We start from the raw sequence: 18,471 nt of genomic DNA, 5'->3' as shown, positions 1-18,471 counted from the left end.
TTAGTACTGATATTTATTCTATAGCATAACCACGCTTTGGTCCTCTCGTTTTAGATTTAGACGTTTTCGTGTGCCAGACTAGAATTTCCTTTGGGTACTCTTTGTATCCAAACGGCTCCAAATGTTGTTTCGTGAAGCCAAACTGCGACAGAAAACAGGACTCGGGGCCTTGCTTGTAGTTTTTTGCACAGTGAGCGTTGAATGTGGCGCTAAAATTGAAATGATGACACACACACATTCGGTCCCGAATTTCAGTGCACTCACTTCCTTGCTCTGAAAAGCTCCTTGGTGTTGATGGCGAACCCAGCCATGTCAGTAGCGAAGGGGCGATTAGGAGCAAACATCACATCCCAAGCGATCACTTTGCCTTTCGCGGAAACATGCGGAGCTTCCACCCATGCTCCACCTACCAAGCCTAGAAGTGTAAATTCTCAGCTTTAGGGTTGGGGTTCTATGAGCGGCTGAAAGGAAACTGACTGTCCTAATTATCAATTTCATTACCATTCCATTTAATAATGAGTACATGCCTCTGATGCATCTCTGGTTTTCTTGTGGGGCAGTGCATGTTTAACGACTTTTTTAAAATTAAGATGAAGATACAATGCTAACGGAGCACCCTCAACCTGAACCCTTCTTGAATCTATCCCTCTATAAATCTATAAATCTGAATCATGATGTTATCCTTAACTTACCAACAGCCCAGACTCCAATCCTCGACACATTCCGAATGTAATTGTTAAACAGCCGAACATCGTAAGAATTATCGTCATCAGCGAAATAAAGCACCGCGTCGAAGTTCCTGTCATAATTCTCTCTAACATACTGTAGTGCGAGATTGCGGTGTGTCCATCCTCGGCCTGAAAACAGCGACTGATGTAGTGATGAAATCACTAAATTTTACAGTTTCTTGGAAATCCCTAAAAATTCCAGATTGATCTCGGTGTTGACAAAACCCATTAACATTAACCCATTGACAACAGCGCGCTTTTTTTTGTGCATATCTGGCGCCAATTAACTTTTAGGATCGGTATGTAAACAAGTAAATAATGAGTAAATAATGATCGTAATTAGTAACAATGAACCAATTAACTACGTAAAGCTTATTAGAAAATTAGAAATTTACGAAAAATAGCCGCAATGCCGTAAAATAATGTGATATTTCATAATTTTTTCTCAAAATAAAGATGAACAAGAATAAAAATCTCGCCTCAAATGTACACTTCCTCATTTTTTTTTACAATTTTTTTACATCTGTCTGGTGGATTCCCGGTGCTTCGGCAAATTCTCCTTGGACTTTAACCTGCGCAACTGAAGTAGATCCATTATTTGTGAGATATTTCTTCAGAAGGGTTGACTTAACGCACTTTCTAAACGTCTGTTGGGCAGGTAATCGATGTCGGAAGGCTCTAAAGAACCACCAGGAATAAAGCAGCACTCGGACGCCTTTAAACGAGACTACAATCGTATAACCGGTCTTAGTTAGTCAACAGCATAAATAGGATTAAGCTCTGTGGCTCGCCTGTGTCTCCCTTGCGACCTGATTCCTGATTAACAGAACAGAAACAGTTACCTACACTTATATATATATATATATATATATATATATATATATGCTTTTATTTCACATGAAGAGTAGACGTGACATGGACATAGACATCTAGACTGTGTGAGTCCTTAAAGAAGCGAGAAGACAAAGTATACATACAGAGAATCCGGAGCTGCACAGAAGATACTAAAAGAGGAAAGGTGTGTTTGACAACTTAGAATCCTTTAAGATCCTCTTTTCAAGAAATAGTAATAGAATTAGTAACCAGGCGTTGGAACTACACAGAAACTCTTCAAAGAGTCACACAGAACTCTTCAAATTGCATAATTATGTTTGTACCTGAAGCATGTCGTTTGATCACGTCGGAATTACTTACCATTTACGTTGTACAGAAATTCAAAACTCTCAGATTGAATGTCATCCCTACTAAAAGAAATTCTGAGTGTCACCCATAATCTCATGTAATTAGTCGTTCGCAATCGAGAGATCACAGATAGGTAGATCCTGTATTCGTTTTTTTTTAATTTCAAATATTAGAGATAGCGCATACGTTTCTACTCTACAACTACTCTTCGATAACACTGTAATTTTCTTCACTAGACATGACTATTTGAAGTAACACTTCATTATGCTTCCACCTAAACTGAATAAGGTTTAAATATTCGTATGGATCGGCCTACATTTGATTCGATTCTTTCATCAAATTTCTTTTGAAAAACTGATAGGGTGCTTGACGTTAGTCAAAATCTGTTTGCGTTGCAGCAACGAGTTCGGTTGCAGTTGAGAAATAAAAGTTGCTGATCGTACAGGTACGTGCCTTACACAGTGCCTTGCGGCCACCCGCTACTCCATCAGCCCAGTGTCCTCGTCTTCAAGTACAATTCTGACATCAATTTATCAATCCGGTAGGCATGAAAGGCTAATCTGGCTAGGGCTGTTTCGATCGACTGTGAAACTCCTACTACCGCACTACACCCGCCCATCATTACTTTAATATTCAAAGTTCAAAGAGTTTAAAAAGCCAAAATTTTCAGTAGAGAATAAGCGCCTATGCATTCGCGATTTGGAACTTTTTGGGAACAATCACACTTTGAAAGTGATCCCGCATACTTAACAGGAAGCGTGTTCACTATGCAGAGGAGGCACTTACGAGGCATGCCTTCGGCGGACGTTGTTGCCATGTACAAATGCGGTACACCGCTTCTGTGTAGAATCCAACTGACCGCCGGAACTGTTGCTGGCCCATCTTCGACTACGATCCAGTGAAGGTGAGAGACGTGAGACAATGTCTGCGACAACCGAAAAATATCGTTTAGCAAAGACTGTACGTCAAACTCATTGCATATCTAAACGCAACGAAAAGGAAAACAAATATTTTTCCCCGATTTTGTTAATATTTTAGACGTCCTCTTATAAAAAGAATGGAGAGAGTGTAGTATTTTTTGAAGGCAGAATTCAGGTAAATTTTTGACTTTGGTTTGTCTCCTGCAGCACAAAGGTTCAGCCAATAATATGCAAGTATGTACTAGCCCAACGAAAAGACGAAACTCCCCACAAATTCACGATCAAAGGCACCAGTTTGCACAACCATGCAATTCTTTCCACAGATAGAATTGTCCAAGCAAAACCGCTTCGGGTGGATGTCATTATTGACTTTTTCCTCCTAGTAGAAAGAGTTCAAGGTCTAAAATTCACGCAAAAGCTGAGGCCCAATTCTTCCATGTGTTGCAGCAATCGAAGACATGTCTGTGAAAGGCTGGTGTGCATGTTCAGCTCTGTTTCTTCAGAGGAAAAGTATTATTCCAGAAGAATCTGCGAAGAACATACACCATAGGCACGATGATTGACTACAAAGTGGAGGTACACTGGTTTCGCACACATAACCTATGCTTAGAAGTACATCATATTTCAGAATTTCGTCGAAAAAAAATCAAGTACATAGCCTAACAAAAAGTAGTGTTAATTACTGAAGTAGCATAGGAAAGTTAAATTTTTATTCTTTAGCTAGTTTTATCGAAGTCATACATACGGTTGGTGAGGATGATATTTAGGTACCGTACGAGAATCTGGGTACTCGAACATTTTAGTGTGGATGTTCCTCCAGCAACAGAGTTTCAACGATGGATGACAGTTAGGTCATAAGAGTTTCGAAAAAGTGTCGAAACTCGATGGAAGTTACTTTGATTTTTCACACTGCACTTCAAACTTCAAGCGAAATGTCCTATGTAATGACTTGTTTGAACCACGAAGCCCTCCTCCGACAAAAAAAAAGAAGCGAAAAATAAAATGGCCACCAGAGGATTCCAGGTGAACCAGAAAATATTCGAATGAATTCCATTTCATCTTTAACCCTCCTTGTACTTCAAGTTTTTCCAAGTTTCTTCCTTTTTAATCGTCTTTTTATCTAGCCACCGTGAGTTAGTGAAGTTCAGCAATGGATGTGCAATATCTTCTGATTAAAAGAGGTTAAAAAAATGCTTGTAAAAAATGGTCCTAAATCCGTTTTTTAACTCCTTCTTTTTGGAATACGTTGTTACTTGAACATAGGTCCATTTCTCCGAAAAATGTGTTTAGCAGTCGTAATTATAGAATGTGAGAAACTGTTTGCATAGTATTTACAGTAGCCTTCGTTTACTCTCACCTGATCATGTCCGCTAGCCTTTCAGGTCGTTTGTGAGTGGGCGTGACGACGATTATGGTTGTATTGTTGTGATTCTGTCTGAGTGGTGATTTTGTACTGCCAGAGCCTCGAAGGCTTAGCAGAATGACAGCAAACAAAAGAAACAACATCGCTAGGGCTCGGAGAGCAGCGAGATTCGCGAGAATCTTGACTGAATGCAGCATATTCCTCTCGAGCAACGATAGCAGCTCCTTCTCGACAACGTTTTTCCCCTGACACGATGTCGATTCTTCGTATGTTCCACGACGTACAATAGATGTAGATGTTTGTCTGTAATTTTCGATAAAGGGAGAGAGTTTGTTGTTGTGCTAACATCCGAACAAGCATCTATGGTTAGTTCGCGAAGTAACTGCTTCACTACCTCCAACTACAGAAGTAAGAAGAGTTGAAAAGAACAAATATTACTGATATTATAATGCTACATTATTACTACAGATATTGACAAGAAATGAATGGTACTGTACTTTACATTACAGTGCTAAACTCGAGAGAACAAATTTCCCAAAATTTTCGCACATAGATGTTATTGATGATCACTACATCGACAATCAATGCGGGCCACTATCGATGTTACAGATCCGCTCGTTCGTGCACTTCGTGCAAAATAAGGTCATTTGGGGTGCTAAACACAAATGTAGAAGCTTTTCGCATCACCACCGCTTTTTTCTTCTTTTGTGGTGCTTCTTGAAACTGTACTCGAACCAAAAAACAAAAGGAATTTGTCACTCCAAGTTGTATTTCATTAAGCTGAAGGGTGATTTCTGGTCATTTTTTGCAAAATAAGAAATGTACAAAGGAGTAAAAAGCACTAGCAAACTGTTATATATCATTTACCAGAGGAGACATTGCTTTGCAAGCCAGTCTTCTTGCGTAAACAATCAGTTTAGTCTTATTTATTCTCTTTTTTCAAACAACTGAACTGAAATGTCAAATGCTCGCGGAATTTTTGCAGTGGCAGGCTTTAAAGGCATCACCCCACGAATCTGAGGTGGTGCAGATTTCAGGTGGAGTATTCGTATACGGGATGGGAGACTACGGAGAGGGAGGTGATTCCGTCCATTTCTTGCTAATTGCCGTAAAAAACGGCCCGGAAGATACGGCTTCATTCGTTTTGGCGCACCATTTTGTACAAGAGGTTCGACTGGAGCGCGCCAGTCTTGTGCGGCGCCGCATCTTCCGGGCCGTTTTTTACGGCAATTAGCAAGAAATGGACAGAATCACCTCACTCTCCGTAGTCTCCCATCTCTTATACGAATACTCCACCTGAAATGCGTCCACCTGAAATCTGCACCACCTCAAATTCGTGGGATGATGCCTTCAAGTGAACAAGAGGAAACTTAGAAAAAACAACATCTAACATAGGTTAGACTGATAAAACAAAGAAAACCAAAGCGAGAACAAAAAACGTTACTAGCTATCGAGAAACCTACATACATTAATGAATGGTGGACGTTGGGAATGATAGAAAAAACAACAACGAAATATGTGTTATTGGTTAATTTGGAGTGTTTTTTTGTTTCAAAAAAATAGGGAAGAAATTAATTTTTACTCAACCCATGACAATTAGTTTTCGAAAATTCTGTTTGGATGTCCGAAGAGTAGTAGGAGGCAATGTTTTCACGCATTGGTCCTTTTCTACTATGCACATAAATGCAAAAAATAAATGTTGTCGAAAAGGCTCCTTTTGTATTTTTTTGACGTTTTATTTCAACTATGTATGGAAAAAGCCAGCGTTAATACTTTTGAAAAATCAGAACACAACAGTCTTTCAGAGTTAGAAGTTGTCAATCAGACGACATACAAGATCCTCTCAATAATCTTATATCTAAATGCATTGTTAGAATCGAATAAAAATGGCCACTAATCACTCCCCAACCCAATATTTCAGTTCTCTTCAAAGTGCAACAAAAGAAAGCTCCCATAATTTTAGAACTCATATTCGTTATTTTGCCTAGACGAAGTATTTCAAGGGGAGTTCTGAGAATCCCACGAAATTAAGGAAAAGTTTCGCGAGGCAGTATGGAGCTGGACATACACTACAACGAAAGAAAATATTGAGAAAGAAAGATGTTCCGCTGTTCTTAGCAAATCAAATATATACGCTGCGCAAGTTTAATATATAACTATATGCGTGTATATACCATATCCCTACAACAATGTGCTGTGAAAATACAAATTAAGTGCACATAGGACTAGATACCAGAGGTATATTATACTCTCGCTTAACATCTCCACTAAGCCTTTTGTGTAGAAGTCCAGATAATCACCTTCTCTCCGATCATTAGAAGAAGCTGCCGAGGCAGTTGGAGCTGAATAGTTTTAAATGAACTTATTGAGGAAAGGATACGGAGAAGTGGTGAAGTAATTGCTAGGCTACTTGTAGGTGAATTACAAAGCATAGCTGTAATGAGCAAACGATGCTAAGGTTCACGGCGAACCGTTGATGACCCGATAGATTTCACCCAACACGATTGAGAACTGGTATTCGCGATGCGGACTGCGCACTGATACCAGTTCGACTCTTGGCGATATGTCTTTCATTCCTGCCCATCCCTTGCCTTCAACCACGCACGCCGACTGCTGTTCTGTTAGGATACGAAAATTTATCAAGCATGTGTACGACAGTGTTCAAGTTGATTTCACTGACGAAGACGTTCGTTGAGAAAAGCCACGGCCGCTTGCCATGATCTGGTATCGGCTTCTTTGTTGTACGAGACACCCGGATGTCCAAGTTCGCCAATGCCTACAACAAGGAAATAAAGACCACCACTTCTCTCGATCGATATCGATATTCGATCCTTTCCACAATCAGTGCGGCTCTACGAGGAGCTAGAGATTAAATTGATTTATACAAAGAGGATGATACTCCCCGTATGTGGAATGAAAACCTGGCCGATGTTGCTGTACGAGGGTGCAGCAGTCTTTGCTTGCTTTTCTATAAAATTTTCACGCTTTTGGATTTTCTTTAAGCGTAGAGCACAAATCGAGCAGTCAAACTGAACTGATATGGTGTTGTTTACTCGTCGAAATTCAGCGTGGCTCAAAATTTCTGGTTATTATGGATACACGATCACAGCTTCAAAAAATTCCAAGGATGCAAGTGTATATGTAAAACTCAGCTGCCCTTGGACTGTTGTTTACTGTTGCTTTTTTTTGTTTCTTTGGGGCTATGTCCCCATATAATATTGATTATGGAACCATAGGCGCGCAGGTGAAGCAACCATGCGATTTGATTGGAAAACAGTAAATTGTTTAATCACCGGAAATTCTGTCTATCGAATCTTTTTTTATTATTTGCTTATAAATATAACTCTGGCTATAATGTCAATGAATGATGGCTTTCAAGTCTACACTAGCACACAATTTGACAGAAATTTATGTGCTTGAAAATTTACCTTGTTGTCGAGAGGACGACCGCTTTTTAATTACTTTATAATTAATTATAATTGGACAAACTTGCAAATTTATCGTAGGGTCAGTGCTGTTCTTTGAAAGCAGTCTTTATGGTAAGACCATGCGTTGGCTGGCTAGAATTGCTTAAAAATTACTCGTGTCGTACGTCTCAAATAGCGTTCTCAGAAACGAGATCTCTGCAGATCACAAAAACAGTACTTGCCTCACGTAGACACACGCGCACTTGAAGGAACAATGCATCTTGGTAATTGTAGGTAACTTACGAGGCTCGGTAAATCCGTGCTCTGCTTTTCCGTACGATGTGAACATCCAGTCCGCTTTTCTGGACCTCATTTCTTCCATAAATTCAGAAATCTTAATGGTGCATGAATCTTCATTTCCAAAAAGCGTACCCATATTTACTCACCGGCATTTTGATGTGGATATCACCATCTCCGTGATGCACCTTTAAAAAACCGACTATCTCGAAGTATCCTCGCCTAATTCGCAAAAATAATTAAAAATAAACTTCTGACTTGCATTGATGTCGATGTTGTTGTAAGTTCTGTATCAGGTAATGGTGACAATGTTCCATGGAAAGACACTGCAGCCTTCAAGCCAACATTGTAGCGGGCTAAATCCAGAGCGCATAATCCACCGAAACAGTAGCCAATAGCACCCACCTGTAAGGCAAAAAGCATTTGCTTCGCAAACCTTCCTCTAGTATTCCGCATTGGACAAATGCTTTTCATTTTTCGGACCTCTTTCTTCTTCTCTGACCTCTTTTTGTGTAGTTGTGCATGTTTAGCTTTCTTTTAAAACGAATTTTGGGATTTTGCTATGATTCTGATTTTAACAAAAGAAACTGAATCTTCACAAACTGAGATCCCAGGGGCATGCCATGAGAAAAACAAACGACAAAACTAACAGGATAGGAATTCGAAAAAACCACATAAGCCTACTCATGCATGTTTCACGTCGGCTGTGTAACATATTGCTAATACTTATAGTTTTTTTCCCCAATCTCAGTTCTAAAAAAAGCGGGTCTGATATATTCCTCAATCTAACACAATGCCGCCACGCCGATCAAAAACTATTGGTTTCAACTCTATCTGTAAACTCTATCTCATAGACCTAATTTTCAACGCCGACGCTTCAATCTTAAGACCCTGAGCATCAATAAGACGACCCCCTGAACTTCGTAGAAGTTATCAAGTGGTGCCGTGAGAAGCACTGTGAAAAAATTAAAGACAGCGTCTGGAAAATTTTCCATGTAAGATTCTTTCTAATGGCAGATGAGATTTGTTTGAGACCTAGTTTGTAGTTATCAGAACAGAAAAGCGAAACAACTCCCAACAAGTTTAAAAAATGGATTTGTAGGATATTGAGTGTCTTAAAGGCATCACTCCACGAATGTGAGGTGGTGCAGATTTCAGGTGGAGTACTCGTATACAGGATGGGAGACTACGGAGAGGGAGGTGATTCCGTCCATTTCTTGCTAATTGCCGTAAAAAACGGCCCGGAAGATGCGGCGCCGCACAAGACTGGCGCGCTCCAATCGAACCTCCTGTACAAAATGATGCGCCAAAACGAATGAAGCCGCATCTTCCGGGCCGTGTTTTACGGCAATTAGGAAGAAATGGAACCGGACCTCTCTCCGTAGTCTCCCATCCTGTATACGAATACTCCACCTGAAATCTGCACCACCTCAGATTCGTGGGGTGATGCCTTTAAATAATGAATGTTCAGGAGGAGAATTGAATGTGTAAATGTGAGGGGAGCAATTCTTCTTCTTGAAGGAAACTTCAAGAACAACTTACAAAAATCTTATATAATATCACAATTTTTACATTTCTCAAAGCAGTAAACCTCCACATAGCTTGTTCTACGTTCAGAAAATGTTCGTTTTTTTGCAGATGAAATCGTAAAAGGCTCAAAAAATACGAAGAAATAAACTAGAATGTTCGGCAAAATGTTCTAATTCAAAGATAACTCTAGCGACGTCTTATTAAATGATGTTCACAGCTGCTTCTCAGATACAGTGTAGAGGAAAAAGGATGAGTGCACCGCGTTCACTTCAATTCAAAATCAATTCAATTTCAATTTCATTTCAATTCAACTTCAACTCAGGCTAGTCAATGTATCAAGTTAGTGTTCTTATCCTCCCAGACAAGTCTGGCCACAGTTTATCGGCTCAGAAGGGATGAACGGCTTCGTTGACGTCAGGCGGAATCGAACCTTCGATCGGCGGTGCTGCAGCCACAGCGGAACCTCTTAAAGAGTGCACTGCACGTCCCTTAGATGCGGCACAGTCAAAAAGAGACAGTTTTACATCCATAAAGCGTTTCAAAACGCCAGCTCAATATAAAGCAGGTTTCCGCGTTAGAAAACTGACCAGCCCCGGGTTGACCTCCTCCAACTTTCGGACTTCATCAAAAGCGGCCAAAAGGCGAGTCTTCAGTATTCCTGTCCTGTCATTCACAAGAGGCTTCATCAATGCAAAATTCTCTTCAACATTTCGTCCTCGTTTTCCCTTCCCATATACATCAACAGCGAGTGCTGCGAAGCCCAACTGTAAATAAAATAGCTAAAATCCAGACGTCCTTTCAACCAGTAGCCGATTCAGTTCTTGAACAACAACGAACTGACAAATCACTTTCGTTTTCTGCGAATAACAATGGAAATACGGTCACCAAAAGTGTTTGGCCCTAAACTTGCTCTTATCAATTTCCTCAGTTTTTGAGAGTTGATCTTGGATAAGTCACTGGAAGCAGTGAAGCAATGAGAGTTTTAGCAATGAGAGTTTTCTGTGGGAAACACATGGGTAGGCCTTTGGTTGAGTACTCACGGAACTTTTGCAAAGGAATTTAAGAAAATACTCGGCGGCTTCAGCACCATAATATCTGGTTGCGTACATTTGCAAGGGTTTCAGCTCTCCCACACTCAAAATCTCCGCATCCACCAAAAGCGTGTAGAACCAGCACAGCCGGCAGCTCTCGAGGTCCGTGTGCCTTCCTGAAATTAGACACTTGGAGAACAAGTGAAACTGTCGCGTAAACGAACACTTAGGAAGAATTGTCTATTTCTTAGCTTATCCTTTCTTATTCTCAATTTACGACTACTAATTTAATATTTTGCTAAGGCGGAAAATTTCCATCTCGTTTTATTGCAGGATGGTTCACGTACAAGAAAGAATAAGGAAGGAAATCTGCGAGTGGTGTTATTCCAATTCTTCCTGAGAGTTACATCTGCGCACGGCGGGTACAGCCGCGTGCCTTCAACTACTGGAACTTCTACAGTAATCAAAAGGAGATGAACTGCAGCGATTCTGCCTTCGTCCAAGTCCACAAACTAACATTATGTAATACTGCGCAGACCTACTTGTGCACAATTGCGGCGCATTCTCACGTATCTCGTAAGAACGTACCAGCAGTTCCCACTCAGCTTTTCAGGACTATTAGGGCTAATTGAGGATGGCTAAGCCCGTAGTCGTAAAATACAACCCAAACTCTATATCGTCCCTTAGCAACCCAACATCGACAATTTCGTGATATACTGCTTTTAGCCATTGTGTGCATTGTGATTCACTCATTTGTATGAATTATGTCGTTGTTAGCCTTATATTGGCTGTATTAATGTCATGGCACCCACATGGTACCCAAAGCGCATTGGAGTGATGCCACAGGGATAAACACTGTCTCACAGCTCATCACACTTGAATGGTCGGTAGCCGAAGCGCACAAAAATTTGTCTAGGCAGGAGAGGGCCAGTACCCTCGCAGCGCATACGTTTAGATCCACACAAGCGAAGAAATTTTAGTGGATTACGTGTAGCCCTGCATAGCCCTCCCCGGATCCAGGCAGTTGTGATGGAGGTGTTGTCTGAGAAGCTCGCTGCTCTTTCAGAGGGCAGAACCAAAAACTGATGACTATGCATATATCATGATATACAATAAAGCGCTCATCTTTTCACGTATGTCTGCGTGAATATGCGTGTGTGGAGCAGAAACCAGAAACCAGTGAGCCGATAAAATTGGATGAAACGGGTCCTGCGACGTCGAGTCGGTAACCCGGCGTCACGGCGCGATAGAATGGTGTAGAGCGCAGCAACACTGTGCAGTAGCTCCAAAGTTAAGGCCGTGACGACTGCATTCGTTCCACCCTGATTTGCCCCTCCATACGTCTACCCCTCTGATCGTTATACTCATAAGGTTTGCCAGATCCTTTCTTCAAAAGTTGGATATATGCATGCAGACAATTGCGCTACAGTACTTTCTTTATGATGTAGTTCACGTCGTTTCATGCACATCATCCTACGTTAACTGCTGATAAGAAAGACGAGAAGAACTTCTAACACATCGAAAACAGCAAGATTGCAGCCTTATCAAAAGAACGTAAGCGCAAAATCAACTTTGGATATTCTCTAAATGTGGAACTGACACCTTTAGTAAGAAGGCTACAAAGAGACATTCATGAAATCCTCCATCAATATTTTTTTCAGGAAAAAAATACGAAAGAAACAAGCTACACAAGGGGGTCCTGTGGAGGTTTTTAAATTATGGGTATGCTTGGTACCTCGGGCAAAGTATTTAGCCTGTTGCTAGCAATTTTCCTTTAAGTAGGCGGGTATAGCTGGCGTAGCCGGCTATGATTACATCTTATGCTAATAACTATAGTAAAGTGCGCTTCAAAGCATCAATGCACGAAACAGCGCCACTCACAAAGGAAGATACAGGACTCCTTCCATTGTAGCCCCATTCGCATCCTCATACTCAAACACTCGTGATTTCGAAGCCATCTGCATCCAATTTGAAATGGAAGCAGAAAGTAGAAGTAACCTATCAAAAAGCCTGAAGAGCAAAGGTTACGAACATAACTGCTGTTTCACGATGGTACATTTTTCTCCAATCCATTTAAGAAAAAAAGTGTGAAGTTAGATAACAAATGAGGAGATTGTAATGCAGTTTCTCAAATCATGACATGTACTTGTGAGAGAATCCTTATCATCGGAGATTAACGGAGAAGACAAGATAAATTTCACAATTCTTCGAAAACTGGTACACAGGAGGGCAGTTGCCGTTGACTATGCAAATGCAAGACCCTGCAAGTTCAAAAACATTAACGCTTCGTCTTAATGATTTATGAGCAAGTAAAAAGTACACGCTCCTTAGTAATGATATGACATAAGAGATTGTAATTAACAAGTGAGACTGCGCGCAGCGAGTGTAAATGCATCTGATAAGAAGTTCCTGCCAAACAAAACACATCGATGACTTGGAAAATGGCCTATTAGTCGACTGAGAACGTGACACATGCGCAGTATGAAAATATCGTGTTGATTTAACTACTTTACTTTCCCGAGCACATGGCGCAGTTGTGCTATGTAATTTTCTGTGCATAGAGATTGAAAGGAAAGTGATAAGGAGGCACTCTTATAGCTTTGCTATCAATGATTCGAGGCCTCCTAGGGGTCAAAGGGTAAATATACTTTTCATTCCTCCGGACCTTATAAACTGATACTAAATCTGTATCAGAAGATAAGGACGCTGACTTAATACATCGGTTGGCCGTAGCAAACTTTGTACTCTCATACGATTGAACCTATGCGATTCTGATTATAGGTCAAACACCTTGAGCACCCGCGTACCTCTCCAAGCCTCCTTCATCCTCTATCCTTGATCATTAGTTGTCGAAAATTTATTAACTATGCTCGCGGCAGAGACACTCGCGAAATCAATTCTTTTACTGCGGAAGATTATGATAAGAAATGACTGATTGAGTCATAGTCAATCTTTGCTCCTTCCGCATATTCTATTCGACCAATAAACGAAATGTTGGTGATAATAGTACTTTTTTGGTGAAGTTTTAATTATAAGTGGTTCCCTACAGAATTATGCAATTTATTATTAACGTGCTTTCTTCTAACAAGAACACTAAGAACATGCCACTTTACTCTTATGAAGAGGTAAATGAGCCCGAACAGTGATACTAATCATTTAAAAAGCTTTTTGATAGAATGCAACAAAATCCAAAATCGCTGCTTAAGAATTTTAGCAGAGTCAGAAACGAGCGCAACTTTTTCTAGACACTGTGCTGCCCTAAAAATGTTAAAAGCGAATACAGGAGCTGATACCAATTATATCAATTAATGACGTAGATCACCTCACCATTTCTTTCACCTGTGATGAAAACATGTCCTGGTTCAAGATCATTTTCTTGTCAGACAATAGCGCAGCTGACTAAATATGCAAAAATTGCTGAACACAGAGCACGTGGTCAAAAAAGAGCGTCCCTAACTTATGTTCTATGTAAAGCTCTCAGGAAGAAGTAGAATAAGTGCATTGTGTTTTGCCTAACGATGAAGTACACTTTTCGAACTATTTTGATGGTGCGCCACCGTTTCTCAAGATACTCTCATGCGATGACAATTGATCTAATACTAGCCACAAAAGTGTTATCTGAAATCAGAGATATCATCAGTGAAAGTGAACTTTCGTTCAAAATCCTAGAACCAAAATGAAATCCCATTCTTTTTTAGTTGCTGAATCATCTCCTCTACCGGTTCCCTCATCCTCTTATTCATTGGTTTCACTTGAATAGCCTGGTGAGAAGACATCACTGTTCTTCTACCGCGCGCGCTTGGATGCGGCGCATGCACAAAAGTGGCGTGCTGTAACTGATTTCGCAGGAAAGAACCCCTTTTTTTGCGACGATTAAGGGAAGAAGAGCGGAACCACGCTTCTTCTTCTTCTTCTTCTTCTTCTTCTTCCTAGCGTTTGCTCCGCGTTGTTGCAGGGTCCGCCTTTCTGCTTCTTGTCTTCCATTTGGTTCTATCTATTTGCATCAGCTGTACACAAACGCGCATCTATCATATCCAGCTTCACAGGGTCCAACCAGCGAATCTTTGGCCTCCCACGCGGCCTCACGAATGCAACGTCGAGCTTCAGAGCGGTTTTGGAAACAGAATTTTCCTCTCACCGCAAGACGTGGAAACCATCTCAGTCGCGCCTCCTTCATCTTCTCAGCTATCGGGACGACGCCGAAGATGGAGCGTACAGTGTCGTTGGATACTTTGTCTTTTAGCGTTACACCTATCGTCCACCTCAACATCCACATCTCCGTAGTGTGCAACACTCTTTCTAAGGCTTTCGTCGTCGCCCAGCACCCGCATCCGTAAAGGGTGACTGGACACACAACCGTCCTGTAGATCTTCGACTTCAGTCGAACAGCGACTTTCTTGTCGCACAGTACGCCTGTTTCCATTTTCCATTTCATCCATGCTGCATTAACACGTGCTTGACCTTCTTGATCAATGTCGCCTGTAGAAGTCACTTTGGATCCAAGATACTTGAAACACTCCACCTTGTTTAATTCGGTGCCGTCGACACGAATTGAACCATCCTCTATCCTTGATCCGCACTCCATGTACTCAGTTTTTGATACATTGAGGCGCAATTCATGTTGCTGCAGCCGAACCTTCCAAGACTGTACTTGTTTCTGAAGATCATCTCGAGACTCCGACGCGAGCGTGACATCGTCGGCAAAGAGTAGGGTCCACGGATGCCACTTCTGGACTCCCTTCGTTATCGTGTTCAGTGCACAGTATGAACAGCAGGGGTGAGAGTGATGAACCGTCATGAGTCCCTACTTGTATAGGGAATGGCTTGATTGTTCCAGCAGCACATTCTACAACGCTGGTAGGCTTCGCATATAGCAGCTTCGTCCACCGCACATATTCTTCTGGTATTCTATGCGACCTCGTGGACATCCATAACAGCTCATGTGGGACACGGTCGAAAGCTTTCTCGAGATCGAGAAAAGCAAGATGCACACTGCGGTTCTTCTCTATGTTTCTCCAGAAGGGTACGGACAGCATGGATAGCATCTATAACGCTGCAGTCCTTCACAAAGCCGCACTGGTTGAGTGAAACGCTGCCAATTTTTCTCAGACGAGCTTCCAGGACACGCTCAAAAACCCTCATCGCATGGCACAGCAGTCGTATAGGCCTGTACGAAATGCAGTCAGCAATGTCTCCTTTCTCTTTCCAGACGGGCACGGTCACCGAAGTTTGCCAAACGTCTGGAGTCCGTCCTTCTGCAAAGATCTTTCAAATAGAGTTGCGAGCCACACGGACTCTCGATCTCCTAGCAGCTTCCAGACATCAGCAGGTATATCATCAGGACCGATTGCCTTGTTCCACTTCATTTTTGCGAGGGCAGCACGGCAGTAATTGGTAGAACAGGACCCTCGACGCTGGGAAGAGTTGGGATGGGAGGATGACAGAACTCTTCGTTACATAAGTGATTGTAGTACTCTCGTCACCTCTCCAAGATCTGATCAGAGCGATGCAGAACGGCTCCATCATCTCCCTTAACGATTTTGATGTGCTTCATATCCAACGTTGAGCGATGACGCGCTCTGACTAAACTGCCCGCTCGCTTTCTTCGGTATTAAGCATGTCGCACACAACCTTCGAATGGTCTTACTTATCCTCAAGCCTGCCTTTTTGGCCTCCCTCTTCGCCGCTAGATAAGCACCTCGATCTTCAGGCTGACGTGTCTTCCACCAAAGCTTATACTTAGACTTCTTCTCACGAATTGCCGCCTGAACGTCCTCCTTCCAAAGCGACGTAGCCTTTTGTATACTGGGCTTACCTAGGCTCGTCTTTTAAAAAGGGGTTTCCCCGCGGAAAAAAAAAAAAAAAAAAAAAAAAAAAAAAAAAATCCACACAAAAAGAAGGGAGGGGAAGTGATGATTGAGCGACGGACGCGAAAAATACCTCCCTTCGATCCTTCAGATTCCACCATTTGATGCGCTGTGTTTCAGTGCTGAGATGTCTCTTCCTTGCACGGGAGATTCTCAAGTCCATTACGAGTAAATGGTGTTGGTCGGCGACATGGTCTGCAGGGTTGGCTTCTGAATCCTGCAGAAGTCGGCGATCTTGTCGGCGTAACAGAAAGTGGCCGTGACGGATAACTTCTTGTGGAGGGGAATTATGATAGCGTGTCTTCACTAGTCAATTTTCTTTTCCTCTATCCTGAACGGATGATCCTTGTCATTTCACAAATCTCAAAGGGTTAAGATATTTCAGCATTTCTGCGCCATTTAGTTTGTGTCCACCATTTTATGGGTACCAACAAGAACCTCCGACTCTATCGGTTGTTCTTCATTAACCGCATATGTCGGCCTATGAACGTGCGCGAGTTCAGGAGTTGACGGCGCTTGATGGCTCAGCGTGGCCTTGAAGTGACGTCTCCAAATTGGAAGGGCTGCTTCACCGACAGCCTTCCCACTGGCAGTGTTGAAGACTGGAGAACATCTTTTCGTCTTGCCGCTACATTGTTTTGATAAAGCATAGTCTTTCCGCGGGCTCTTGTCCTCCCACGCTTTTTCAAACTACTTCGCTCTTGACGTTCACTCGTTATCGCGGTCTTGTTGCAGTTGACAACACAACTTCCTTCTAAGACGCTTTTCGTTGCTGAAATCGCCAGTTCTGCGGGCGACACCTACAAATTTGTACGTTTATTTTGTTTCCACAGAAGCCAAGGCAAACGTCTTTCGCGGCATTTGAAACGGGCATTTTTTCTTTACAGCCTCCTGGATGCACTTTGTAAAGGAATCCGCATCGAAAAGCTTTTTCCAGGTCTGCTCTCCAACATCAATAGATACACGCCGGCGGAACTTCGTTCTGCATTTTTCGTATTTCGGAGCTGCTATGTCGATTTTCGGTTGAGAAGGAACTCCTCGGTTTCTCTTGCGGAACCGTATCTTAAAACCGAAAAGAACAGAGTGGTCAGAGTCGAAAGCAACGTCCCATACAGCTCTGGATTTTCGGATATTTAACTGAGAGATGTTTTTTTTCCTAACGACCATTTTCCTAACACCGGATTCTTGTTCGGGTCCCATCTTCGCATTTGCGTCGATTTCGACAGTGACCACCTGCATTTTATGCATCAGCGCATTGATTTCATAGTAGAAGACGTCCTTACTGTCGTCCTCCGCGGTTTTCGTAGGTGCATGGGCACTTGCGATCCAGAGTTTACGTCCTCTGCGATCTAGACGACGTACATACAAATTCCTCCGCCAGGTTGGTGTAATCATTCCTCACAGCTATCGCGCAGCCACCTATTTTCTTTTCATCAGCATCGTCGCAGTATGGTGTAGTTTTCGATGCTGATGACGGGCCGATCTCCGATGCATATTTCGTGCAACGCAGCAAATGGCACTCAGAGATATCGTTAGAGTCTGGACGTCGGTTTGTTGGAACTCACTCAGGAAGTCAATTTTCGGCAGTTCATCGTGACCAAAGTAACGGTTGTTGCCAAAGATTCCATGCTCCTTTCAGGCAGTTGATCTTCCAGGTTAGGGGGCTTGGCGATGTGCTGGACGACGGCACCTTTTTGCAATGTGCAGGAATCTTTCGCTATATAACAGTGCAGGTTATATAGCTAGTACATTCCCAATGCGTACACTCGAACGCCTGATTGCTTTTAGTCAAAGCAGGACCACCACGTGCAGGTAGCAATCAGACTCGTATACGCGGCCCCAAGAAAACAGAACAATGACAAGTGAAAGGTGGCATGTGCACCAAAAAAAATGCTCCTTCCCAGAAATGCTATCTTGAGAGCCTACTTTTTGGTCGACCTGGCAATGGGAGCTATGGAGATCTTGGCTGATTTAGCCGGAAATATGGCACTAAGTTCTCGCAAGCATTTGAAATATATTCCGAACTGACGCTTGAAGGATGCATCATCGATCCAATTTTTGTGTTTTACAGTCCACTAAATGCCATAGATGGGTATTGAAACATAACGATAGTATTTCCGAGAGATGAAGCGAGTAGTAGAAAAGA

The 18,471-nt window shown here is 42.1% G+C and overlaps 4 protein-coding genes across 7 annotated transcripts; all 4 read right to left on the bottom strand.

Moving 5' to 3' along the window:
• Window positions 1-13: 13 nt before the first annotated feature.
• Window positions 14-12,422, bottom strand: RB195_019388 (uncharacterized protein; the record flags this gene model as incomplete). 4 transcript variants are annotated; one of them, XM_064187209.1, is made up of 11 exons in its annotated part: window positions 14-209; window positions 265-415; window positions 693-857; window positions 6,665-6,811; window positions 6,874-6,969; window positions 7,904-7,994; window positions 8,047-8,085; window positions 8,156-8,302; window positions 10,015-10,191; window positions 10,535-10,634; window positions 12,340-12,416. In XM_064187209.1, 11 exons carry the CDS (start codon window positions 12,414-12,416, stop codon window positions 14-16), a joined length of 1,386 nt encoding a protein of 461 aa, XP_064043089.1. The 4 variants fall into 4 exon arrangements, with proteins under 4 accessions (XP_064043089.1, XP_064043090.1, XP_064043091.1 ...); XM_064187210.1 differs by lacking the exon at window positions 10,015-10,191; XM_064187207.1 differs by lacking the exons at window positions 14-209; window positions 265-415; window positions 693-857; window positions 6,665-6,811 and having other exon boundaries at window positions 6,866-6,969; window positions 12,340-12,422.
• A 2,039-nt stretch (window positions 12,423-14,461) lies between these two features.
• On the bottom strand, window positions 14,462-15,043 carry RB195_019387 (uncharacterized protein; the record flags this gene model as incomplete). Its single annotated transcript, XM_064187206.1, has 1 exon — window positions 14,462-15,043. The coding sequence occupies one exon, from the start codon at window positions 15,041-15,043 to the stop codon at window positions 14,462-14,464; it is 582 nt and encodes a 193-aa protein (XP_064043087.1).
• Window positions 15,044-15,122: 79 nt separating this feature from the next.
• On the bottom strand, window positions 15,123-15,503 carry RB195_019386 (uncharacterized protein; the record flags this gene model as incomplete). The annotated part of the gene is made up of 1 exon (XM_013435423.2): window positions 15,123-15,503. One exon carries the CDS (start codon window positions 15,501-15,503, stop codon window positions 15,123-15,125), a length of 381 nt encoding a protein of 126 aa, XP_013290877.2.
• Window positions 15,504-17,141: 1,638 nt separating this feature from the next.
• RB195_019385 (uncharacterized protein) lies at window positions 17,142-17,720 on the bottom strand (the record flags this gene model as incomplete). Its single annotated transcript, XM_064187205.1, has 1 exon — window positions 17,142-17,720. The coding sequence occupies one exon, from the start codon at window positions 17,718-17,720 to the stop codon at window positions 17,142-17,144; it is 579 nt and encodes a 192-aa protein (XP_064043086.1).
• Between the last annotated feature and the right edge of the window lie 751 nt (window positions 17,721-18,471).

This window comes from Necator americanus, chromosome II (assembly GCF_031761385.1).
Source record: "Necator americanus strain Aroian chromosome II, whole genome shotgun sequence".
NCBI lineage: Eukaryota > Metazoa > Nematoda > Chromadorea > Rhabditida > Ancylostomatidae > Necator > Necator americanus.
Note: the sequence above shows the minus strand (reverse complement) of the source record. Positions and strands in the feature narration are given on the sequence as shown.